The 20,646-nt window shown below is 44.1% G+C and overlaps 1 protein-coding gene across 3 annotated transcripts in view; it reads left to right on the top strand.

Moving 5' to 3' along the window:
• dag1 (dystroglycan 1) overlaps positions 1–20,646 on the top strand; it is a 112,125-nt gene that overhangs the window by 67,830 nt on the left and 23,649 nt on the right. For all 3 annotated transcript variants that reach the window (XM_068051410.1, XM_068051411.1, XM_068051412.1), the window contains exon 2: positions 7,829–8,267. In XM_068051410.1, the coding sequence (XP_067907511.1) occupies positions 8,007–8,267 (261 nt within the window). In that variant the 5' untranslated portion in view covers positions 7,829–8,006. The remainder of the gene's footprint in view (positions 1–7,828; positions 8,268–20,646) is intronic.

Genomic DNA, 20,646 nt, shown 5'->3' with positions numbered 1-20,646 from the left:
GGGTGGGTGATTGATAACCAGAGGACACATTTAAGGTAATTGGCAAAAAAAACTGGGGAAATAATTTTTTTAAGCAGCAAGTTGATCTAGAATGCACTGTCTAAATGGTGGCAGCAGCAGATTCAGTAGTAACTTTCAAATTGGAATTGAATAATTATTCAAAGGAAAACTTTGCCTGGCTATGGGGCAAAAATCGGGAGTGGTGCTGATTGGCTAGCTCTTTCAAAGACCTCGCAGAAGCACGATGAGCCAGAAAGCCACCTTTTTTGTGCTGTATGATTTTATAGAAGTGGTCATTTAGCCCTTTATGCTCCCCCACGCCCCCCCCCCCCCCCATTCAAGTAGATCATGGCTGATCTGCATTATAACTCCCATTTACCCACCTTTACCCTTAATACCCTTAACTGACAAAAATACGGCAAAACAGCTGGTCTCCCATACCTTCCATGTTGGCACGTAACTAGTCTGAGGTTTTAGAGGATGGTGGGACGATGGCTGTTTCGCCAGACATAAATTCAGACAGTGATTTCTATTTTGTCTTGATTAATTCCTTTGAAATTTGAGTCAAACAGGATTTCTTTCTGTGACTCACTTCACCTTATGACATGGCAGACGCACCTTTTTGCAAGTATATTTATGTAAGTCTGTGTATTGTATATGTTTTGTGGCGTCATGATTCTGGGGATGCTATGAATTGCTTGTTGTCAGATGTTCATTACCTTCAGCAGTAGGAATGTGTTTAGATACATAATTCCAAGGCCCCCAGGAGGATCCTGAATTAAATGGTTGTTTGGTGCCAAGTCAAGTGAAGGTTTCCAATTGAAGGTGTAATGTAATTTATTCTGCTCCTCAAACTTGCCAAAAGCATTAAGCTTACAAATAATTAACTCCAAGGAATTATTTTAAGGCTCTCCCTGGTGACTCAGTGAGTACATGCATTGCCCCGATGGTTGTATAACATGCAGGTGAGGTTAAGTGTCAGGTTCCATCCCTGGCTGAGGCAGTAGCTGAGCCATTACAATTGGGCTCAAGGGAACAATCCCAGAACTGTTGCTGCTGATCACTAACCGGTCATCCCTGCTGGAAAATAAGCAAATGTCAGTTGGCCTCCGGTGAGGATGGGTGGTTGTATCGGATTCCACTGTCAAACAACCTACCAGTCCTCGCTGTCACCTGCATGGGAAGATCAGACAGTTGGAAGAGTACTGGATAGCAACTTAAAGCAGTACCTCAGCATGAGTCAGTGTACTGGGGGTAGGGAAAACAGTCATTGCGCTACAGTGATTTAGGAAGTATTGAATTATGACCAATTGGATCCTATGTCTATACTTGGGTCAAGTTTGTGATTAAAGGAATCTATGCGGAGGTCAACATTTGTGTCTGATAACACTTCTTTTCATTGCCATGGGAATGTTTTACTACATTATAGGCACTATATAAATGCACGTTGTTGTCTTGGAACAGTAGGTATCTTCTTCCCTTAAGATTGTTCCTCGTGCTTTTGTAAGTATGTTGACACTTCTAAATGCAAGTGGCATCTAGTGTTAAAATATCAATACTTTCATTTTTACACTACTGGCCAGTTTTGACCCCACCAATCTTTTCTTCAGTGGTGGAGTGGGGGGGGGGGGGGGGGGGGGTGGGGGTGAAATTGGAATGTTGATCATCTGTTAGCACAGTGGATGTATGGCTTGATCACACACTGAGTCATGTATTTCATTTGGAGATTGCAGAACCAGCAGCCAACTGGAACCTCTGCTCCACACAAAACAAAAAATAGATTTACCTACTAATCAACATTAAAACTACACACAGCACCTCTCGACATCTGACCAAAAAACTCCGTGCATCGAGGTTGTGTTTGACGTGTACTTGCTGGTCTGTCTAGTTGGGCCATTGCTGGTGACTGAAGACTATTCGAAGACGCTGTTTACTGGCATTCAGTTGTACAATGCCTACCATCCTGTAGGGCTGTGCTCAAGTGGCCATTCATGCGAGCTTTGGGGAATCCATGGGGTCATTGCCCAATCATGTCTTTCTGAAGTCCAAGCAAACATACAAACTGAGGCTACTGTAGCATCTCATTCCCTATCCTATGATCAGCTAGCTTAACACACTGGGATTTGGCCCAGGAAATAAAGGCCTGCTCAAGTCGGGAAAAAGAACCCAACCCGAACCCAACCGATCCACAGCGGACCCGAGCCCGACCCGGCCAGTATCCCTCCAATTTTGCCCGAGCTCGACCCGACCTGAGCCTGACCCCGACTCGACCCGACCATCCCTTTACTTACCGTCCTAACACCAAACCTGCAGGAAGCTGCAGCGCATGTGTGATGATGTCATAGCGAGGTCACTTGCTCACTGCGCAGACTCCATTTCGTCCCGGACTCCCAGCTCAAGTAAGGAAATTTAAAAAAAAATTTCAATACTTACCGGCAGAGCACTTACCGTGTGTGTCCAGCCCAACCTGAGCCTGAAAGCCGGACCCGGGAGAGGGGCCTGACCCGAACCCGCCACATGTCATCGGGTTCAGGTGGTAGCAGGCCTTTACCAGGAAACATAGGAAAATAGGAGCAGGAGTAGGCCATTTGGCCCTTCGAGCCTGCTCCACCATTCAATACAATCATGGCTGATCATCCAAACTCAGTAACCTGTTCCCGCTTTCTCTTTGTATCCTTTGATCCCATTAGCCCTAAGAATTTTATCAAATTTTTTCTTGAATATATTTAATGATTTGGCCTCAACTGCTTTCCGTGGTGGAGAATTCCACAGGTTCACCACTCTCTGGGTAAAGAAATCTCTCCTCATCTCAGTCCTAAATGGCTTACCCCTTATCCTTAGACTGTGACCACTGGTCCTGGACTCCCCTGCCATCGGGAACATCTGTCCTGCATCTAGTCTGTCTAGTCCTGTTAGAATTTTGTAAGTTTCTGAGATCCCGTCTCATTCTTCTAAACTCTAGCGAATACAAGCCTAATCGACCCAATCTCTTTCCATGCGTTAGTCCTGCCATCCCAGGAATCAGTCTGGTGAACTTTCGCTGCACTCCCTCCATAGCAATAATATCCTTCCTCATAAGGAGACCAAAACTGCACACAATACTCCAGATGTGGTCTCACCAAGGCCTTGGATAATTGCAGCAAGACATCCTTGCTCCTGTACTCTAATCTTCTCGCTGTGAAGGCCAACATACCATTTGCCTTCTTAACTGCCTGCTGCACCTGCTTGCTTACTTTCAGCGACTGATGCACAAGGACACCCAGGTCTCGCTGCACCTCCCCTTTCCCAATCTGTCATCGTTCAAATAATCTGCCTTTCTGTTTTTGCCACCAAAATAGATAACCTTACATTTATCCACATTATACTGTATCTGCCATGTATTTGTCCACTCGCTCAACCTGTCCAAATCACACTGGAGCTTCCCTGCATCCTCCTCGCAGCTCACACTCCCACCCAGCTCTGTGTCATCTGCAAACTTGGATATATTACTTTTAGTTCCCTCGTCTATATCATTAACATATGTTGCGAATAGCTGTAGTCCTAGCACTGATCCCTGCAGTGCCCCACTAGTCACTGCCTGCCACTCGGAGAAAGACCTGTTTATTCCTACTCTTTTGTTTCCTGTCTGCCAACCAGTGTTCTCTCCATGTCAGTACCTTACCCCCAATCCCATGTGCTTTAATTTTGCACACTAATCTCTTATGTGGGACCTTATCGAAAGCCTTCTGAAAATCCAAATACATCACATCCACTGGTTCTCCCTTATCTATTCTACTAGTTACATCCTCAAAAAATTCCAGTAGATTTGTCCCTTTTGTAAATCCATGTTGACTTTGTCTAATCCTGTCATTTCCAAGTGCTCTGCTATTACATCTTTTATAATGGACTCTAGCATTTTCCCCACTGCTGATGTCAGGCTAACCGGTCTATAATTCCCTGTTTTCTCTCTACCTCTTATTTTAAATAGTGGGGTTACATTAGCTACCCTCTAATCCATTGGAACTGTTCCAGAGTCTATAGAATTTTGAAAAATGACTAGCAATGCATCTACTGTTTCTACGGCCACTTCCTTAAGTACTCTGGGATGTAGATTATCAGGCCCTGAAGATTTATCGGCCTTCAATCCCTAACACCATTTCCCTACTAATACTGATTTTATACTGTTCTCCTCACTAGACCCCATGTTCCCCAACATTTCTGGGAGGTAATTTGTGTCCTCCTTTGTGAAGACAGTCAAAGTATGTATTTACTTGGTCTGCTTTTTCTTTGTTCCCCATTATAAATTCCCCCATTTCTGGCTGTAAGGGACCCATATTTGTCTTCACTAATCTTTTTCTCTTCATTTATCTATAGAAACTTTTACAGTCAGTTTTTATGTTCTCTGCAAGTTTACTCTCATACTCTATTTTCCCCTTCTTAATCAATCCCTTTGTCCTCCTTTGCTGAATTCTAAACTGCTCCCAATCCTCAGGTTTGCTGCTTGTTCTGGCCATTTTATATTTCTCCTCCTTGGATCTAATACTATCCCTAATTTCTTTTGTAAGCCACGGTTGAGCCACCCTTCCTGTTTTATTTTTGCGCCAGACAGGAATGAACAATTGTTGTAATTCATCCATGCAGTCTTTAAATGCTAGCCATTGCCTATCCACTGTCAACCCTTTTAAGTAACGTTCCCCAATCTGTTATGGCCAGCTCGCGCCTCATACCTTCATAGTTTCCTTTATTTAGATTCAGGACCCCAGTCTCTGAATCAAACTCTCTCTTTCCATCTTAATTAAGAATTCTATCATGTTATGGTCGCTCTTCCCCAAGGGACCCCGCACAAGATTGTTAACTAATCCTTTCTCATTACACAATACCCAGTCTCGGATGGCCTGTTCTCTAGTTGGTTCCTCAATGTATTGGTCCAAGAAGCCATCACGTACGTACTCTAGGAATTCTTCCTCTACAGTATTATTGCTAATTTGGTTTGCCCAATCTAAATGTAGATGAAGGTCACCCATGATTACAGTTGCACCCTTATTTGCATGCATCTCTAATTTCCTGTTTAATGCCATCCTCTACATCACCACTGCTGTTTGGGGGTCTATGTACAACCCCCACCAACGTTTTCTGCCCCTTGGTGTTTCTTAGCTCCACCCATACAGATTCCACATCAGGATTCTCTGGGCTAATATCCTTCCTCACTATTGGATTGATTTCCTCTTTTACTAAGAATGCTACTCCACCTCCTTTCCCTTTTTGCCTGTCCTTCCTAAATATTGAATACCATTGGATGTTCAGTTCCCATCCTTAGTCACCCTACAGCCATGTCTCCGTAATTGCAACTACATCATGTCCATTTATGTTTATTTGCACGGTTAATTCGCCTACCTTATTGTGAATACGCCTTGCATTGCTGTCTTTTTAACATTCTTAGTCATCTTAGCATTATTTTGCACCATGGCCTTATTTGTTTCTTGTGCCTGATTTCTATGCCTTCCACTTTTGCCTTTTTGTTTCCTGTCTTTCGTTTCTATCCTTGTTTCCTCATCCTCCTCAAATGACCCACTCAGCTTCCCATCCCCCTGCCATTCTAGTTTAAATCCTCCCCAACAGCACTAGCAAAGCCATATAGCAATTGCGTGATTAGTGCCTTAACCTAATAGGATGATCAGGAAACATGTGATGGTTTTTGAAGTCATTTAAATTAGGAATATAGAAATTGTCAGATTAAAAAAGACCAAGATCTAGTTCACTTTCTACCATCCTGGTAGTCACATGATACAATGATATTGTTATAGACTAATTGATAGAGACCGATTCTCATTTAGTCTACAACAGAACCTGACATAAGGCAAGGAAAACCCTGGTGGTGGGCAGCTTTGGGAGCCATTGGTTCAAAATTGCCTGTTCCTCCCAAGCATGCTGCAGTTCATTTACGACTTGGCTGAAATGGTTATTTGAAGCCTTAACAAGAAAACTTAATGAAAAGTACCCTTTGCACTCCGTTCAGAAGATAAACTTCCAGAAAGATATAATGTAGAAATGTCAGAAGAACTAGTCGATGGACGATGCCAGGAATCCCACTGGTGATTTGCTTTTTTTTTAAACCTACATCGGAAGTGGTCACTGAGCCTACAAACCTAGCACAGGAAAGCTTTTTCTATTCTGTGTAGCAATGGGTTAACGTGCTGCAGTTCTCTAAAGGGTTAATGCTTTTAAAATTATTCTCACTCTGGGAGATGCACTGAATTCTGTCCCAAAGGGTGGAGTCATAGTTATGCAGCACAGAAACAGGCCTTTCAGCCCAACACGTCTGCGCCACCCATCCAATCTAATCCCATTTTCCCGCAATAGAGAAACGTAGAAACCGGGAGTAGATGTGTAGAATTTGGGATTTCAAGAAGAGGAAGGAACAAAAAATGGCTTGAATAAAAACAAGCTCTGTTGGGAGATTTGAGGAGGTAGCAAAAAAACCATCTGCAAAACGAACGTCGTGCACAACATAAATTCATTTGAAAAGGTGGTTATTTTGAATTTGATCTTAAATTCCACTGCCAGCCACACTCTCCTGGCTTTACACACTGTATTCAGATGACATCCTTTTAATAGCGAGACAAAATGTGGGGAATTACACAGGCAGTGGAGTCTTGGAACTGTGGAGTCTCGGCGAGCCGGTCTTGCTGTAGCCTCTAAGCCACAGTGGCGCAGTGGTTAGCACCGCAGCCTCACAGCTCCAGCGACCCGGGTTCAGGTGCTGCCTGTGTGGAGTTTGCAAGTTCTCCCTGTGTCTGCATGATTTTCCTCCAGGTGCTCCGGTTTCCTCCCACAGCCAAAAGACTTGCAGGTTGATAGGTGAATTGGCCATTATAAATTGCCCCTAGTAGGTGGTAGGGGAATATATGGACAGGTGAGGATGTGGTAGGAATATGGAATTAGTGTAGGATTAGTATAAATGGGTGGTTAATGGTTGGCACAGACTCGGTGAGCCGAAGGGCCTGTTTCAGTGCTGTATCTCTAAATCTAAAAAAATCTAAAAAAAAATCTTAATCAATCCTTCTCCCCCACCCCCAAATAAACATGCCAGATTTATTTAAACTGAGGCCAGCTGGGATTCAGGAAGATGTTACTTTTGTAAATCAGCCCTTCCCGACCATCTGCATTTCTTCACCGGGCCTAATCTAGCTCCAGTGAGCGTGGCATGCTGCCGTATTGCCATATTCCATGAGGCACAACTGCTGGCCCACATGGGCAGAGCCAGTTGTGCCAGGACAAAAATTAAGGCTCATGGTTGGGCTACACTGGTTGTAAATGCTGGAGAGGTAGGCTGATCTCCTGCAAGCTGGCATTTGGGGACTGTAAGCAGCTCTCGCACCCCAAGTTGAGTATTTTTTACGCTCACTGAACAAATTTGACTTTAATAGTCGGCGCTCGTTGTAAAACACCATGTCCTGTGTTCGCGCTGTTCTATTTCAAAACGCAGGAGGAGGCCTTTCAGGCCCTCAAACCTTTTCCACCCGTCACTTAGATCATGGCTGATCTGTATCTTAACTTCATCTACCCACCTTCTTTCAATTACCCTTAATACACTTCCCTAACAAATTTCTGTCAATTTCCGTTTCAAGGTTGTCAGTTGACTCCCAGCCTAAATAGCTGCTTGCGGCAGAATTGTCCAGGTTTCCACTTTACTTTGTGGAAAGAAGCGCTTTCTGACATTACCCTTGAACAGCCAAGCACTAACTTTACGATTAAACTTCCTTGTGCTGGACTCTTACACCAGATGAATTTGTTTCTCTCTTTTTAAAAAAAAAAATGATGTATTTATTCTTTTCTCCTTTATTTACAGGTTATTGTCAAATGCCAACCACAGTGGATAAATGATAGGATTGCAGCTGGTGTGACTTTAAAATAAGAGTATCGCAGCAGTGTTGGGTTTTTTCTCTCTACGGCTGGTACTACACAATCAACGGTTTCTACGTTTCTGCTTTTTTAAAAAAGAAAATTGTCTCTTCTGGATTTGGAGAATGTTTCTGCTGTACGGATTGGGAAGGACTCTGTTGATACTGGAGCTTCTGGAGGCCACAGCACTGGCACGTTGGCAGAATGAGCCAGTGCAGATAGTCAAAGATTTGGACAGCCAGATTGAGGCCTCCATGCATTCGGTGTTACTGGAGCAGGATGCCCCTGCTGTGTCCTTCAGTATCCCGGATGGCTCTGCGTACATCAGTCGAGCCTTTGCAATGAGAATCCCAACTGAGGTGCTGCCTGCCCACGCAATGCTCAAGGTAAATTGTCTCACTCAGCTTTCACTGGCCCATTGTAACTCCATATGAAAGTACAGTGACTGCATGTTCTGTATTACTGAAAGCTTGTTACTTTCTTTTTCACCCTTCTCTCCTTCCACAATGCATAAAAGTGCAGCCTACAAATGTTTTTTTTAAAAAAAAATCAAAAATCCTAAACACCTCTACCTGTATTGTTGATGGGAGTGAGGGAGAGGGACTGGGGCATGTGATTTTTACATAAGTGGTTTTGAACAACCTTTGTACAAGGCTTTTACCATAGTCTGGTCGTTTTGGCTTCCTTTAACATGTGAGAAGCTTGTGCCTGTACTAGGGTGCATCACATTTCACATTCATGCCTGCATACAGAAGCAAAATCCTTACTGTGGTGCATTTTCTTGAAGCACTGAGCCACGCAGCCAGGAGGGGCCCAGGTTCACTCCCTGCACTGAGCCTCACAGGCCAGGAGGGGCTCAGTTTCACTCCCTGCACTGAGCAACACAGGCCGGGGGGGTCGGGAGTGGGGGGGTGCCAGGCCGGGAGGTGGGGAGGCAGTGGGCAGGTTCACTCCCTGCACTGAGCTACACAGACGAATGGTGTCATCCTTGATCCCTACACTGAGCTACATGAGCTCTATCCCTGGTCTGTGCTGCATTAATTAATCCTCCTTCCAGACACGGTGAAGGTTTGCATGGAAAAGTTGAGGCTTTGTTGTGAATTGATAATTGAAGTGTCCGTCTGTTGATCCAGATGATTTGCACAGTCTAAGGTCTGGATTATGTTCTGAGCAGCCCCAGCTGAAGGCCTGTACACTGCTTTATTCAATGACCCACAGCTGTCTGGTCAGCATGTAAAGCTTTAATTTTCTGCAGATGTTGCAGTATTTTAATAACTGTACAAACTTACTTTTATAAGTTCTCACATTTTGCATTTCAGAACAATTCCATGAGGGACTAATGTATCAGGGCAGCTTATCTCTGGAATCTGGGGAATTTGTAGCCTGTTCTGTGAATGAGCTTTTTATTTTTAAATTTGCCTTTTCTTCTCACTTGGGTCGGTTCCAAGGGGCATGAGCCAACCTGCTGTACCACACTTAAGTGGCTGGTCCTCCTCTTGAACCCTGTTGTTGAGTGTGAGCACCAGTGCCAAAGGACAGTGTCTTCACTTTTTAAAAAAAAAAGAATTTCAGGATGTGGGCATAGCTGGAAATGTCAGCATTTATTGCCCATTCCTAGTTGCCCTAGAGAAGGTAGGGGTGGGCCTTCTTGACCTGTTGAAGATCATGTGGTAGGGAGTTCTGGGAATTTGACCTAACGACGGCCAAGGAATGGTGACATATATCCAAGTCAGGATGGTGTGTGCCTTGAAGGTGAAGAATATCCCATGCACCTGCTGCCGCTGCCCTTCTAGGTGGTAAAGGTCATGGGTTTGGGAGGTAACACCCATTTTCTACTAGATGCCGCTGGCCAACAATCGGGAGCAAAAAACCCCTCCCACCTCCGGCACCCCCAAAAAATGTTGCTCCCCCTGTATATCCGGTCCAGTTGAGAATAGAAGCAGGATTGAGTGTGAGGCTTTTAGTCAGAACAGTTCTATTTTACACTGAAGGCTGAACAGAAGAGTGCTCCCTCTGGTGCTAGAAATCAGACATTACATTTCTATATCCACATTACAGTTCCAAATTTGTGTCACTGCATTCTTTTGCAACTTGTATTTATATTCCATCTTTAAAGAGTTAAAATATCGCAACATGCTTTACATGAACATTCCAAACAAAATTTGACACTGAGGCACATGAGATATTAGGGCAGGTGACCGAGGGATTAAAATCAGGGATGCTTGAGAGGCCGGAATTGGAGAAGCACAGATATCTCGGAAGGTTATGGGGTGGGAGGAGATTAGTGAAATAGGAATGGGCTGGTGCAAACACGATGGGCTGAATGGTCTCCTTCTGTGCTGTAACTTTTCTATGATTCTAAGGCAATGGAGGGATTGAAAACAAGGATGAGAATTTTAAAATCAAGACATTGCTGAATTGGGACCCAATGTAGGTTAGCAAGCATGGGTGAATGGGACTTGGTGCAAATTGGGGCACGAGCAGCAAAGTCTTGGATGACCTTGCGTTTATGGTGGGTAGAACGTGGGAGACCAGCCAGCTTTGTGTTGGAATAGTCAAGTCTAGAGGTAACAAAGGCATGAATGAAGGTTTCAGCGCCAGATGAGCTGAGACGGGTAGAGTCTAGCGAAGAAATAGGCGGTCTTGGTGATGGTGCGAATATGTGGTTGGAAGCTTAGCCTAGAGATAAATATGACACAAAGTTTGTAAACAGACTGGTTCAGCCTCACACCATTGCCAGGGGGAAGGATGGACTCAGTGGCTAGGGAACAGCGATTGTGTTGTGGACTGAAGATAATGACTTCGGTCTTACTATTTAGTTGGAGGAAATTTCTGCTCATCCATTACTGGATGTTGGACAGCAGTCTGACAATTCAGATACTGTGGATGGGTCAAGAGAGGAGGTGGTGAAGTAGAGCTAGATGTTGTCAGCATATATGTGGAAACTGACATTCTTCAGATGTCGCCCAGGAGCAGTATATAGATGAGAGATAGGAGGAGGCCAAGAATAGGTCCTTGGGGGACACCAGAGGTAACTGTGCAGGAACAGGAAGAGAAGCCATTGTAGGTGATTTTCTGGCTACACTTAGATGGATGAGAATGGAACCAGGTGAGTAGACTGTATGGCCCATTGAGAATGCTCTGCCATTCAATACGATCATGGCTGATCTTGGGCTTCAATTCCACTTTCTAACCCGCTCCCCTTATCACATGTTTCCCTGTGAGACCAAAAATCTAACTATCCCAGACATTACTAGCCACACCATCCTCCTCCAATGCATCTCCACCATTGCCCTGCTGGGTGGGACTGCATCTCACCTGGTTCCATTCTCATCCATCTTGTGTTTTTGTATGTCAAAGGCTGCAGACAGGTTGAGGACAAGGAGGGGATAGTTTACCTTTCTCACAGTGACAAAAGATTTCATTTTTGACTAAGTGCCATTTTGGTACTGTGGCAGTGGTGAAACCTGATTGGAGGGATTCAAACAGAGTCCGGGAAAGATGGGCATGGATTTGGGAGGCGACAACAGATTCAGAACTTTGGACAGGAAAGGGAGGTTGGAGATGGAGTGGTAATTTGCAAGAACCGAGAGGACGAGGGTTGTTGTTGGGGTAATGATTGTCGATTTGAAGGAGAAGGGGGACAGTCCCTGAGCTCACATGAAAGCCAGGAAGGGAAGTTGGCTGGTTAGCAGCTTAGTGGGAATAGGGTCGAGGGAGCAGGAGTTGGGTCTCATGGACAAGATGAGCTCGAGGGGATATAGGAGAGAAACTACAGAAAGATGCAAGTTCAGGGCCAGGGCAGGGAGGAACCTCAAAATTTGGCCAATGGGCTAGTGGAAGGAAGGGAAGCTGCAGAAACAAATGGTCTCCATCTTTGTGGCAAAGAAATCCATGTGCACCTTGTGCTTTTTGGAGGTGAGGCTTGAACAGAATGTTGCTCCTTACAATCTTACTGAAGGACTTCTCCATGTTCCCCTTTATGACACAGAACCCCACCTCATCAGTGGCAACTTGCATTTATTTTGTGCCTTTAATGTAGGAAAGGCGCTCTCCAGGAGTGCATTCAGACTAAAATTGACCGAGCCAAAGGAGGAGATATTAGGACAGGTGACAAAACTTGGGTAAGGAGGTAGTTCCTAAAGAGGGTCATAATCAGGGCAGTGGAGCGGAGAGATTTAGGAAGGGGATTCCAGAGCTTGGAGCCAAGACAGCTGAAGGCATGGCTGCGAACGGTGAGGCAAAGGAAGTGGGGCATGGTCAAGAGGCCAGAAGTGTAGGAGCGCTGAATTCTCAGGAGAATTGTAGGGCCAGTGGAGGGTACAGAGATAAGGAAGAGGGAGGCCATATTGACCTCAACAAGCCTCCTCCCCAAGTTATTTGAAAGCACTGAGCAGCTGGCAGTCTTGGGAGCTGAGGTTTGGTGATAGTACATCATGTTTCCACCATTAAATTGGCAAATGGGAAAAGATAACAATCCCAGTCAGCAGGTTCACTAATGTACATGTAATTGTGTGTTGGGGTGCGTCGTTGTGTAACTTACAGATGGATGTCATCGTCATTCCTATTAGGAATCACTTTTTTTGTAATGAAGATCAGAAGTTCAGCCTCTCAGATTTGAGTTTACTTTGTGGAAAGTACTTGAGGACTTGTTCAGATCCCCACACCCCCTTTTTTTGTCCAGAGGCTTGATACAACCCTGGTTTTATGGATCAATACAGAGTAAATAAAGTAGATCAGAAGTGTAATAAAAAGCAGCCAGAGGGCAGAGTCCCAGTGATTGAATGCAGCGTTATCTGAAAACTCCAACTCAGTGTCGAGGCTGCAGCTATAGTGTCATATGACCTGCTTTTAGTGGGTTCTTTTCTCCTTTTTGTGTCCAGTTTTCTGCTCTCAAGCTGTCTCGAAGTTGCCAACCTCTGCAAGGGTCCATGGGTTTGACAGTCTGCATTATGATGTCCCAATGGCCACTCATGTGAGTTTAGGTAGTGAGGCCTGCATACAAATGATAGGTGTCAGTCATGGCTGAGTGGTAGCACTCTTGCCTTTAATCAGAAGGTTTTGGTTTCAAACCCCACTCCAGAAACGCGAGCCCAAAATATGGGCTGTTGCTCCAGTACAGCAGGCTCACTAACGTACATGTATGTGGGGGTGGGGTGGTGGTCTATCTTACAGATAGATGTCATTATCATTCCTTTTAGAAATCCCTTTTTTTATTAAATGAGGATCAGAAAAGATGGGACCTTAAACCTGAGACTCATCTGCTCTGAGGTGGATATAAAAATCCCACAACACTATTCGAATAAGAGCATTGGAGTTCTCCTTTAGTGTCCTGACTGATATTTATCCCTGAACCAACATTGCTTTTTAAATACGATTATCTGGTCATTATCACATTGCTGTTCACAGGATTGACTGCTGCCTTTTCTACATTAGAACAGGAACTAGACTTCAAAAGAGCTATAAGATGCGTTGGATGTCCTGAGGTTATGAAGGCCACTATACAAATGCAAGTTATTTCTTTTATTTTCAAGTTAGCAGAAGAGGGCATCAAGGATGCAGAGAGGTGAGGGGTGGGAGTATAGGTGTGAAGTAGTGGCAATTTCTAGCAAGGGAAAGATTGAGGTAGGGTAGTGATTGGAGAGTGTGGGTGTGGCTTTTCGAGTTGGCTTGCCGAGAAGGGGAAGGTTGGCAGATTTGAAGGTAATGGGATCATGCTGACCAAGACGCAAATTGATGCCTGCAAGCATTGACGTGAATGTGGATATTCATGGGATGGAATGGGAGGATCAAACAAGTGAGTGCTGAGCTTCATTAACAAAATTTGTTTGCTGAAGGAGAGAAACTGAAGATATTACGGATGGAGGGCATGTGGGGAGCTGGGAATTCTGAGCTGTTTGAGGCCCCTCTGCTGGTCGGGGAGGTGAGGTTTAGTATCAGCTGATGAAGTACATCTGAGTGGATCTCGAGTAAGGACAGCAACAGGCTCTGATAGCATAACCCTGCTTGCCACCCCATGACTGAAAAGCCCACCCATAATGGCCATGAAGAGTGGGCTTGGTGCTAGATAATGGACAATGACCAGTGTCTGTAGAACTACAGCTTCTTTGACATTTGTTTTTCTTTTTACTCATTCTTGGGATAATAACGTCTCTAGCAAAGCCAGCATTTATTACCCATCCCTAATTGCTCTCGAAGGTGGTGGTGAGCCACCATTAAATGTGATGAGGTGGGAGATTGGAATTGATGCTAATCTCTATTATTGGTACAAAGTCAAAGCGAGTTTGGAGCGAAAGACAACTTTCCCATGTAAATCTGGGTGGTAGTGTGAAAGTTTTAGTTAAATGAGAGGAACGTAGCATGGCTGTGACCTGGTAGGTAATTGAGGTATGCAGCAGATATTTGGTATTGAGGTTTGGATCTTTCCACGCTCTTGTCCTGTTGGAACAAGCTGATGCTTGTGAGCGCCATCCAAGCCAGATTATTGATGAGAACAGTTCCATTTCATGTGCTGCCGATGAGGAGGAGAAAGGGTGCTGCTAAAATGGATCTAGCTTTATACCTTTTTTTTTGTGCCTTGTCACTCCAAACTGCTTTGATTGCAAGCTGACCACACCTCCCTCTACTCTTCCACCCCCCCCCCCCCCCCCCCCCCACCCACCACCAGCAGCTTTTCCTGGGATGAAATTTTCTTTAAAATTGTGCTACAAGCAGAACACACACACCCAAAAACTTTTGGGAACTTGTGCAACAAAGGAGAGGCGGTTTTGTTGCGCTGCACAAAGAGCCTTTATGCTGCAGTTGTGCACGTACGGGAAGCTCAGACGCCGCACTTGTTCTCAAGTAGCCAGCACCATTTAACACTTTTTTAAAAAAAACGCTCTGTTTCATTTGTTTTTGAAATTTCCATACCCCTTTTGACCCCTCACTGGTTTCTGGGTTTATGGTTTCCATAGGAACTGGCAGTTGTAAGCACCTTGCCTCAGCAACTGTTTCTTTTCAAGTGTGAATATTGGTATTACTTTCGACTACTTGAGGAATTGCAGCCAAGACCCGTCCTGCCCTCACATGTCCACATGTCCAGTCTCCAGGAAGTACAGGGTGGCAATTGAGAGCAGAAACAGTGGTTGAGCTTCTCCCTAGCCAGGATACGCTGACTCGAATTGTGGCAACTGCCCAAGATCAGCTCACTCAAAGACAGATGAATTTGCATTCGTCATAGCGCCGTCGCAACTTCAGGACACTCCAAAGTACATTACAGGCAATTAAGTTGTTTTGAAGTGTAGTCACTGTTGCAGTGTAGGAAACCAGGCAGCCAATTTTTGTACAGCAAGCTCCAACAAACAGTAGTGTGATAATGACCACATGGACAGTTTTAGTGATGTTGGTTAAGGGATTAATATTGGCCAGGACACCAGGGAGAACTCTTCAGCTGTTCTTCAAAATAGTGCCCTGGGGTCTTTCATATCAAGCCAGATGAGGCCTCAGTTTAACAAGTCATCTGAAGCACAGCACTCTCTCAGTAATGCACTGAAGCGATAGCCTCTATTAAGTCCTCAAGCCTCAGGAATAGGGCTTAAACTCACAGCAGAATTGAGTGCTACCCACCGAGCCATGGTTGGCTCTCCGTACAAACTGTAGATTGAAGGTGACATCATCCTGATCTGTTTAGCAGAGTACAACATGGGGAAGTATATTTAACTTTGGAGCTATCTTTGTTCTTGAGTTAAATGTGACTTGCCTATTGGATTTTGCAGTGCTGCTGATCATTAACTGTCTGGCAGTGGCTCACATGTGAAGTTCAGTGTGGACCTAACTATAACTTCTTCCTCATAAGGACTGCCACTTAGCCCACCACTGCCAGTTACTGGATTTAAATTTAGATGAAGTCTGGCAGGTTGGTGCTGAGCACTGATTATTATGCTCCACAGTACAGGGTAAATTGAAGTGAGCTGTTTTATGAGAAAAGTAAACCCATTGGAATGTGTAACGGCTTGATCGGATTCCCCTCTGATGGGTGCTGGGAGGAATCAGTGTTGGACTTGGCTGTGATTTCCTGCACATGTGGTCAAATAGGTTCCTATCAAGGTGGCTAGAACAGGGGACTGAAGAGCTGCTGTTCCTGTGGGAATTGCATCCCGACTACACTCCAGTGGGAATTGCATCCCGACTACACTCCAGTAGGAATTGGCATCAATCAGAGGAGGAGAGAAAATAAGGGAAGATGGTACTCTGATAGACAATCTTAATGCTGAGTTGTGATGAAGAGACACTTCCCATAAGAGCAGGGGAGGGTTCGCGAAGGAATCCTGGGCAAATATACAAATCCCAATTTAAAAGCCAAAAAATATGCACCCAACAATAATCTATTCCTGCTATGGCCAATTACAACTATAATCCATTCTTCATTTGCAAGTTGTTTTTAGATAGAGACTTGCCTGGTGGATAAAGTCCATGGGGTGTGTGTGTTTGTGAAATATTTTTGCTATGTCCACTTGAACTGTGGCAAGTACAGATTCTACCCTTCCCAAGTTTGGATTGTGTTTACAGAGGGCATTTGGAGGCTGAATAACACTGGGTGAAGTAACCATAGAGTCTGGAAAATCCAAAATTAGTTAGAGAAAATGCAAATTGAAGAACAATAGCAAATTAAATTGAATGAAGGCCCAGTGTAAAGTACTGCACATGGGAAGGAAAAATGGGTGGTATTCCTTTTAATGGTGTTGAAATAGCTACAGGTGAAGCTGAGGGAAATCTAGGGGTTTCTGTAGACTTTGTGCTAAACCTGTCCAATTGCTGTAATCAACAAAAAATGGAATGTTAAACTATTGAGCCAAAACAGAGTATGTCTCAGACTGTACAGTGCTCTGGGTGGACCATACCTTAAAATCTCTGCAATTTGGTCACAGATACAAAGGGGACATTCAGGCCATGAAAGAAACTCAGAGGAGCCAGGAGGCTAATCCCTAGTGTAAGAGGACTGAGGTGTGGAGAAAGTTTGGAGAAACTTGAGCTATTCAGCCTGAGAAAACAGGTAACTGAAAGGTAACCATTAACTAAGTAAGAAAGGTCGCAAAGGGTATGGAGAAGATTCAGAAAATTACTTTGAACCAAATTGTGAGAACAGAATAAGGGGACATGGGTTCAAACTAGTAAAAGGCTTAGGACTGGAGTTCTGACTAGGGTAGTGAAGGCAAAAGTCCAGAAACAGTTGGATGCTGGGATGGGGACATTGAAGGGAGGTTGAGCTGAAAAGGATCAAATGGCCTTCCTTGTCACATTTATCTTCTATTTTAGATTTTGATATACAGCACTGAAACAGGCCCTTCGGCCCACCGAGTCTGTGCAGACCATTAACCACCCATTTATACTAATCCTACACTAATCCCATATTCCTACCACATCCTCACCTGTCCCTATATTTCCCTACCACCTACTAGGGGCAATTTATAATGGCCAATTTACCTATCAACCTGCAAGTCTTTTGGCTGTGGGAGGAAACCGGAGCACCCGGAGGAAACGCACGCAGACACAGGGAGAACTTGCAAACTCCACACAGGCAGTACCCAGAATTGAACCCGGGTCGCTGGAGCTGTGAGGCTGCGGTGCTAACCACTGCGCCACTGTGCCGCCCACTTCTATTAACGTGCAGTTGGTCTAAATCTACCCCACATCTGTCCTGGGATTGCTGCAGTGTTCCAGTGAACATCAACGCAAGCTCGAGGAACAGCACCTCATTTACCGATTAGGCACACTACAGCCTGCCGGACTGAACGTTGAGTTCAATAATTTCAGAGCATGATGGGCCCTCCTTTTTATTTTTAGTTACTTTTTTCTTTTTTTTTTCTTTAGTTTTTCTACTGTGCCTACCCACTCTTTTTTTTCATGTTTGTGCTTTGGACCAGGCTGTTCATTTTTCTGTCAGTTAACACCCTCTCTGCACCAACGCTTTGTCTTTTACCACGCCATTAACATACTGTTTTCCTTTGCTCCATGACCTTCTGGTCAGTTATTCTGTGACCTTGTCCTATCAACACCTCTTTGGTTATCTCTTGCCCCACCTCCACTTTACTTGCTTAAAACCTATTACATTTCTAATATTTGCCAGTTCTGATGAAGGGGTCACTGACCTGAAACGTTAACTTGCTTCTCTCTCCACAGATGTTGCCAGACCTGCTGAGTTTTTCTGGCACTTCTTGTTTTTATTTCAGATTTCCAGCATCTGCTGTATTTTGCTTTTATTAAAACAATGAGTGTCAGCTTCCGCTTGGTGACTTGACAGGTGTCATAGCTTGCACAACAAAGGCAACTCAGCTTTGAAAAGTTATCCACTGGCTGTGAAGTACTTTGGGGCAGCCCGACGGTGTGATGTTAATAGAAGTGCAAACTCTTCCTCTTTTCGCAAGAATGGAATCACATGCGTCTAAGCGGAAACACAGATGTATGTGGACTGGGCCTACAAACATGCAGTCTAGCCATGTGTTATCATGAATGGATAGTGTGACCTCAACCATACCTTCGAGTTCAAAGTCCCCTCTGGCATTTTACAGTATTTAAATCATCTAATAGAGCTCAATTTTAGATTTATGTAGGACCTTTCATGACCTTGGGACATCCCATTGAGCTTTACAATCAATTAAGTATTATTGAAGTGTAGTCACTTGTAATGTGCACAGCAAGCTCCCACAAACAGCAATATGATACTGACCAGATGCTCTGTTTTTTAGTGATGGTTGAGGAATAAATATTGGCCAGGACACCGGAAAGAGCTCCCCTGCTCTCCGAATATTGGTGAGAGATCTTTCGCAACCATCTGTGAGGGCAGATGGGGCCTCAATTTAATATATCATTTTTCTTTGGGCTTTGATGGATCCTAAGTAAGGTTGAAAGTGCAAACTAGCTGTGAAGCAATTCTGATAATCTCTGCATTTACTGGGGAGGGCTGAATAAGTTGTGTTTTTGGGGGGAGGTTTATTAGAGCTGGAGGTCAAAATGATCTGGCGTGCAGGCTTTGCTGTTTTATAATTGGTTAGTAGGTGGTGGCAGTCGCATGCCACCAGAAGCAACCCAATTTCTGACAGATATGCTGCCATGTAAACTAGGCAGTGCTGGTACCCAAGACAGCACAAAGATCCATCTCAGGAACTATTTTTCCTCTCTTCGAAGAATTACATATAAATTACAACAGGGAAACGAGCCATTCAGCCCAACTCCTCCATTTTGTTCTTTATCCCCCACACAAGCTGTAGTCCTATTTCCATGTTCCTGCCCTTTTCCCAATTCCTTTTTTTTTACTTTTCTTGAGTTATTTATTTATCCTATTAAACGTCAACATGGCCTCTGCTTCAATCACTAGCTCTGGTAGTGCATTCCACACCCTCATATTCGTCTGTCTGTAAAAAAAAAAAAAAATCTTCTGTTGCATTTAATCTTGTGTCTTTCTTTCTGCCCTCCCCCCCCCCCCCCCCCCTCCCCCCACACACATATCCATTCTAGACCCCTCGTTCACTGGAAATGGTCTCTTTCTACATTTTTGTTTGGTCCCATCCTGAGACTGGATGCCACCAATTACTGTTTCTTAGTCTGTCTAAATAAGCCAGTCGTGCATTTTTACCCATTGCTGAGCTGTACCAACCATGCCAGAGAAAGAGAAGGGAGGACAAGCAAACCTTCCTGTTCTTTATGGCTGGGTTCCCTACTGGATGCTTACTAACGGAGTCATTTGGGGAAGTACCATGCCATTTTCTTCATTGTAAATAGGGTCTTTTATAAGCAAGCAGATTAGTTTCTCCAGAGTTCGAGATTACGATTGAAAAAATGTAAGAAATCCATTTTATGCAATATAATTACTTGAATATAGTAATATACCATTTTAGATTATTTCTATAATTTAAAATCTAAAATTGAACAACTGTAAAAAAGACAGTGTATCTGCAAAAAATTACTACAGCATTCTGTAAGACCAGCTGGCACATGTTTACCTTTAGATTCACTTCATCACTCTAAGCTGGAGACTCCGTGTCATCATTTTGGTAGCATAGCTTTTGTGTGTTGCTAACCCTAAAACACTGATTTTTTTTTTTTTTCTCTACAACTCAAGACCATAACATGTCAGAATGGAGATTGAGTGGGTATGAGGTTCAGGCATACTGAAACCTATATGATTAGCGCAGGTAGGAACAGTGTAAATTGAGTAAGATCATAGCCATCAGTTGGGAGGTGAAGAAGAGCGATATCTAGAGGGTTAATCTGTAATGTGTGTATCTTCTATGGCAAAGTGTCCTTTGTAATCTTGGTGTTGGTTTCGAGTGTGTAACATTTCACCTTTAATAATGTCAAGTGTTTGACTCCGTGTTTAAGAATTCATCCTTGGTATATAGGCACAGGACTGCAGCTATTGTCCATATTGTTACAAAATTCACTTTCTGCACATCTGTGTGAAGCTCAATTTAACACTCTCAGTTGAATTAGAAAATCCTTGATGAATTACCCCCGCCCTGCCCTGCATCATAGATTTTTGTTGGGTAAGGGTATTGAGGGATATGGGGCTACCTCGGGTAAATCGATTTGAGGTACAGATTGGTGATGACTTAATTGAAAGTGCAGACTTCAGGGGCTGTATGGTCTACTCCTAGAATCATTGAATGGTTACAGTACAGAAGGAGGACATTCGGTCCATCGTGTCCATGCCAGCTCTCTGGAAGTGCAACTCACCTAGTCCCCCTACCTTTTTCCTGTAGTCATGTAAATTTTTTCACGCGATAA

This window comes from Heterodontus francisci, chromosome 19, assembly GCF_036365525.1.
Source record: "Heterodontus francisci isolate sHetFra1 chromosome 19, sHetFra1.hap1, whole genome shotgun sequence".
In the NCBI taxonomy this organism is placed as follows: domain Eukaryota; kingdom Metazoa; phylum Chordata; class Chondrichthyes; order Heterodontiformes; family Heterodontidae; genus Heterodontus; species Heterodontus francisci.
Note: the sequence above shows the minus strand (reverse complement) of the source record. Positions and strands in the feature narration are given on the sequence as shown.